The following is a 6,185-nucleotide window of genomic DNA, read 5'->3' on the forward strand; positions in this document are numbered from 1 at the left end:
TTACGGTAACCCCTGAAAAGTAATTTCCCTTGCATCTTAATCATTTACTTTCTGTCAGAAACTGAAGTGATTAGCTGTTTTTCTTCAGATTCCTAAAAGGAAAAGGTACAGCAAAGCCAACTCAATCCTTTCTAAAAATGTGAAGAGCATGATGACAAAAGAAAGGTAGTTTGGTTTCTGGATACTTAACTACAAACATCAAGCTAGAACATGTTACAAAAGCCATAAATGACTCATACCAGACAAACATAATATATTTTTATGGCAGCCAGTAAGGCCTGATTGAAGAATGTATATGAAGGTATCTATATAATAAGCCTTTGTAAAAGCTGTCATCAAATAAGCAAACGAGTCCTGATACTATCTAACCAGGGCAGAAAACTACGAAATAGAAATTGGGTAGTAAATTGGTTAAGCGGGCACAAAAGCAAGAGGTCTGTAAATGACAATGGGTCACAATAAAGTGAAGTCATTAGCAAGATACACCAAGAATGGTGCTGCGAGTGTTGTTTTTCAATTTATATATCAATGGCATAAATGCCAGTGGCAAAACTTGGTGGTGAAATTGGAAACACTGTTAATGTTTAAGTAATTTTTCACTTAAAAAACAATGTTGACCTAGGCTTGTGTGTAATTTGTTAAATTCTGCCTTATCATTTAACTATGAGTTTGACCAAACTGTGGGAGGCAGTGGAAGACAGGAGTGCCTGGCGTGCTCTGGTCCATGGGGTCACGAAGAGTAGGACACGACTAACCAACAATAATTTAACTTCACTGTCACACAGAACAGTTCATTTTCAGCTTCTTTGAAGCATGGTGTCACAATATACCTGAAAGTGATCACTGCAGCCCTTGCAGATTATCCCACACGCAGTGAGGAAGGGCTCATGATCATGCCAACTAGCCTTGCTTCCTTTAGCAACTGGATGTCTGGCAGTAGTGTGCAAAACTCCTGTATTCAGCAGCCCCAGGCATAGCTGTCAACTTACAGATTTGAAAATAAGGGACCAGCAGCCTTGAAAATAAGGGACCAGCAGCCAAAATAAGGGACCTGCAGCCTCATCTGTTCCAGGCACTCCAGTCTTCCTGTCCTCCTGCAGTCTGGTCAAACTCATCCTGGTAGCTTCGAGAACACTGTCCAACCAACTTTGTAACCAGAGGTTCAACTGAATTGAATCTGAATCACATGCACCACAAGGCCTATGCAGCCTCAACTTAAGATGGCTCCCTGGCCTGGCTTTGCACTGCAAAGTTTGCAGTAGCATGTGCAACAAAATGGCGTCCAGCATTCAAAAAAACCCTCGGCTTGCATTAACTAGCCACACACAAGGCATGCAAGCTCCACCCCCCAGTCATTCTTAGACTTCTTATTGGGTGAGCAACACAGCCAAGCAACACAGTTGGAGCCTCCCTCCTCCCTGGCCGGCAGGGAGGGAGGGAGGGAGAGGAGCTGCTTCCTTTGAAATTTAAGGGACATCATTTAAGGGACATCCATCAATAAGGGACAACAGCGGGACATGGCGCTGGAATAAGGGGCTGCCCCTTCAAATAAGGGACACTTGACAGCTATGGCCCCAGGAAATCAGGGCTCCAACCTGCCCTATGTATTTATAGCTGTACTAGATACACACATAACCCCTTTCACACTAACACTGAATATATGGCTGCCAAAAAAGGTGTGGACAGAGGTGCATTGGGGAAATGACTTCTTCTGACCTCTTCTTGCTCAACACCTTTTTAAATCCACTATCCTCCCTTATCTCAATCTTCCACCACCATGCCCAGAGTCTCACTGATATTATATACCATCATTCTGGCTGTGTCTCCATAGATATTTGTATATAAGTGCGCTTGAAAACATAGCACAGAGACATGTGTATCCTTGCAAAATGAGAACAGCTAGGCGTTGGTTTTCAAGATCCTCCATTATCACACAGTTGTACGTGCATGTAGGTAGCTCCGCCCTTTCCCATTCACCCCAATGTACGCATTCATTCTTGGTCACTTGTTTTCCAGCAGTGTTGTACATAGTAGCCGCTCATGTTGAAAAGCATTCAGGCCAGCGTCTTCTCTTAGCTTGTTATTTTGCCCACTTCTATTCTGAGAGAGAAACATTTGGGAGCTTTTGTGTCATAGAAGAGGTCGCAGCAAGTTCTGCCGAAAAAGAAGCCTATTCCTTTCCTTCCATTCATCTTTTTATAATAGCAACTCTTCCAGTCTACATCTGAAGGAGAGAGCAGAGAGATGTGCAGGCACATAGAATGTGTTGGGAGACAGACAAGTGTAATCAACAGCAATTTATATTTGCTATTTCCATTGCTCCAATGCTAAAACAATCACTTAAGTACAAATGCAGTACTAAAAGACATTGTGTGTTTCAAAAGGCATTTTTGTCTATGGTAATATTAATACATGTGTAATTCTCTCTTTAGAGGATATTCTGCCATATTGTAGACCTACATTTCCAACATCAAACAACACTAGAGATCCTAGTTCTTCAAGTTCTATGTCATCCAGAGGATCAGGAAGTAGACAAAGGGCAGAACAAGGAAATCTAGGTCGAAGAAATGTGGCAGAAATGCAGGTATTTGGAACATATGAGCAAGGAGAGGATGAAGAAGAATTACAGGTAATATATGTTTCTGATAGTCACTAGGGGGGAATCTTTTGTGAAAATACAAATGCTTATTCCTCAAAGCTAGTTTTCTTTTTATCCCTTAATTGGATACTCTACAGAGACTTTAGATTTTTGGTCTCATCAGGTAAGTATAATCCCAATTGGAGCACTGTTTCATATCTATTTAATCTCTAAACCACTAATCTATGAGCGCCACAGAAATTTCAAGTTCTTAACTTTCATTACAATTTTTTGTTACTAATTACATTTAATATAAGGCACAATACAAAATTAATGCTGAACACAGCTTATCTCAGTAATTGTGCATGAAAATACGATATGATATTATAGAAATGAGGCAACAAAATATGAAATTCAAAGCATTATACTATAGCAATATTATGATGGAAAGATGTACAGTGGTACCTCTGGTTGAGGACAGGATCTGTTCTGGAGCTGCAGTCGGAACCTGAGGTTTCCGCAACCAGAGGGACAGCTTCTACGCACACATGCGCGGCGGTAGAGCGCATCTGCGTGTGGCAAAAACCTGGAAATATACTTACAGGTTTGCCGCTTACGTATCCCGAAGTTTACATAAGCGGAGGGAAATGTAAGCGGCGGTATGACTGTAATTTGTATTTCCTAATTATATGAAACTTTTTTAAAAGTGTTTTTACAGCAGTCAAAACTAAGCCGTTTTTAACTACTGCTTAAATCATAATCTACTATATTGTGAAACAAAATTATTTTAGTAAGTATATTCTCCAGAATAGCATAAATTATTCTGAGTGAGAAGGCAAGAAAATACCCAGAAAATACATCATGTGTTGTTGTTTTTTAAACAGGAAACTGAAAGCTGAAGAAGAGATGTAGTGTAACAAGTTTCTGAAATCTAATCAGAAAGATATCACTTAAGATGCCTCAAGTCTGATGATATTTGATGCCAGAAATAATGTTCAGTGCAATCAGAGTGTACAATTCCCCACCTTTTTATGCTATCAAAATCCTAATCTTTATTTTAATGTTATTTTAAAACCCTAAACTTAATGACCCTGTTTATTCACTTTAAATATCACACATTTCCTCTGTCCACGACAGCAATTAAACTGCTCTTTATGGTGCTACACTAGCTACTTCTTCCATTGTTAGACAGAGGGGGGAGCCTTAGTTTGCTACCGTTGTGGCCAGTGCAGTACAAGACAAGTATGTCACCAAACCAGTTCATAATCTTATGAATAAACTATCATTGATTGGACAATAGAAAATTGCAAAAAAAGAAGAGCTATCTATGCAGATTTTCTAACTTCCAATGCTACTATAGGCTGCACTTGGTGCAACTAGCATTGTATTTTCTTCCAGTAGTCAGATTCCTTTGCAGCAAAAAGACATCACACAACTTGAGTTAGGGTGGTTTGTACTGTAAACACATACTGGTTTTTCAACCCCTGCCCCCAAAACTTTTAATTTGTCTGGATTCTATCATGCTTTATCTGGAAGGTACATTCTTCCCTGCAAATGTTCTTTAGGATAGAAAGAAGGCATGTCGAAGTGAACTTGGCAGTTCTATCACAAGTTAAGCTTATCAAATACTGAAGCGGTTGTTGGCCTCAACCAGTGCTACTGAAAACAAAAATATAAAAAGCAATGGACATTTTTAAAGCATCGCTGGGAAAGGACATCATCATCATGACTGGCCCAAATCTCAGACCTCTACTTTATAATGTCAATTCACCTTAAAGAAGAAGTGCCACTTAAAGAAGTTATGTTTTGATCTTGGGATGGTTTGGGGGAGGGCGGGAGAGGGTTGATTTTTTTTTTTTTTTTTTTGTAATGCACTGTTTATTTTTTTATTTTTTGGTTTTAAAAGCACAATCACTAAACTTTATTTGTAAAACATTGTAACTATTAACCGTTTTTGTCTTATTGTAAGATGTTATACCTTTGTTTGTTTTTTCATATTTTATTAATGCTCTATGTTTGTTGAAAGGTGACAGATGGTAATGGTATCATACCTAAGAATGGGCCATAAACTGAACACTTCCCGTTTTCTGGACTTTAAATTCTCAAGTTTGCTGTGGCCTATCTTGACATTGGATTCCCAATGAAATATAGCCATTAGTTCCTTTTGAAATTACAGAATTATGTCCTTTGTCTGTAGATTTTTATGATCTCTTTTGTAATTATATAATTTCTTTGTCATCGGTGCTAATGGAAAATTGTGTGTTTGTTTATGGACAATTGTCAGGCCTAGCCGCAGTGGGGGGAAAGGAGTGTTTTGGTATTTACTGAGGGCTAAATTTTTTCATTTAGCTAATTTTTAAGAAATGGTTATAATAGAAAGGGCGTGCAGTACTGAGGGAACAACCATGTGATTAATGTTTTTCATTATGTTCATGTAAGAAACCTCATATTTTAGCCATAATTTTGCATACCGAGGATTCAATAATCATAAAAGTAATTTTTGTCACATTATTTATTAAAAACGTTCTCAAATACATCATCCCTTTTGTCATGTTTCTTGTTTAACCTACAGAATGTATATTTAGGAGCTTTCTCATTGTAATAATAAAAATAACACTGACAAATCAGATTTTATTGTACATCAAACAAATGCCAGTCCTATTTTAAAGACCCTTCCTTGTGCTCTGTGCTTCAAGACATTTTCCCCCTTTGCGGGAACACTTTGGTCTAAGTCACCCAGTGTCAGAGCTGACAGACAGCTTCTGCCCGCACTGCAACCGTGACCCCAAGTTCTGCATTGTATTTCGTGAGTAGCAACATTTCGTTATACGTGGTGGTGCGGAATAAAAAGGTGCCTTCAAAAATAAAAGTGGGGTGGAGCTAAAGCAGGTTCCATTTCATTACAATTAGACCCAAGATTCCTTCCCACTCTGTCCTGTGACACTTAAATAGAGAAACTGAGAATCATGCCTGCCAGAAGCTTCTAGAAAGGGCCAGTCTTTATGACAGTTCAGAGAAAAAGCCATCCTTTTTCTAAGAATTGTCTTTAAAGGTGCAGAAAGACCAAGTGCACTGTAAATTGAGAGTAGCAGGCTTCAGCCATTTCTAGTCATGACATTTAGTCACGCTTTTAGAAGACATGCTTTTGTATGTTTCTTAAGCATTTTCCCTTCTTTTTGTGCTTTTTTTTTTACTTACCGTTGGCCCAACTGGCCACCTTCATTGGTATTGCTGAAAGCACTTTGAATATTCCCTATTGACTTTTTGGTGTATTCTCTGCTGAGATTAGGTAGGCAGTAGATATAAGCTCCTTAGCGTTTTGTGTTGTTTATTTTTATTCTAGGATTTGCTTATTTTAGTGAATAGAATATAAATATAGGACACAGTGCATCTGTATGCACATACATCACTTTAGTATGTTAAGAGGAGGATAGTAAATGCCACAATGAAATACAAAATATATCCTTTTGGAGATTTTGGTAACCAAGCTGGCTTATCGATGTGTGTTTGTGTGTGTATGATTATATTCCATGATTTATAAAATATTTTAAAATAATACTCATAACTGGATAAAAGAAAGAAAGCACATTTTAAACATGTGCATCAA

The 6,185-nt window shown here is 38.3% G+C and overlaps 1 protein-coding gene and 1 long non-coding RNA gene across 6 annotated transcripts in view; one reads left to right on the forward strand and one right to left on the reverse strand.

Annotated features, from left to right (window-relative positions):
- Positions 1-5,117, forward strand: part of ROBO1 (roundabout guidance receptor 1) — a 610,482-nt gene extending 605,365 nt beyond the window's left edge. For all 4 annotated transcript variants that reach the window (XM_081003959.1, XM_081003960.1, XM_081003961.1 and 1 more), the window contains 2 exons: positions 2,433-2,629; positions 3,463-5,117. In XM_081003959.1, coding sequence (XP_080860085.1) covers positions 2,433-2,629; positions 3,463-3,477 — 212 coding nt within the window. In that variant the 3' untranslated portion in view covers positions 3,478-5,117. The remainder of the gene's footprint in view (positions 1-2,432; positions 2,630-3,462) is intronic.
- The window catches only part of LOC308476426, a 157,094-nt gene that overhangs the window by 111,336 nt on the left and 39,573 nt on the right, over positions 1-6,185 (reverse strand). The gene's annotated exons all lie outside the window — the stretch shown is intronic.

The sequence above is a fragment of the Podarcis pityusensis genome, assembly GCF_964106645.2.
Source record: "Podarcis pityusensis genome assembly, chromosome: 4".
NCBI lineage: Eukaryota > Metazoa > Chordata > Lepidosauria > Squamata > Lacertidae > Podarcis > Podarcis pityusensis.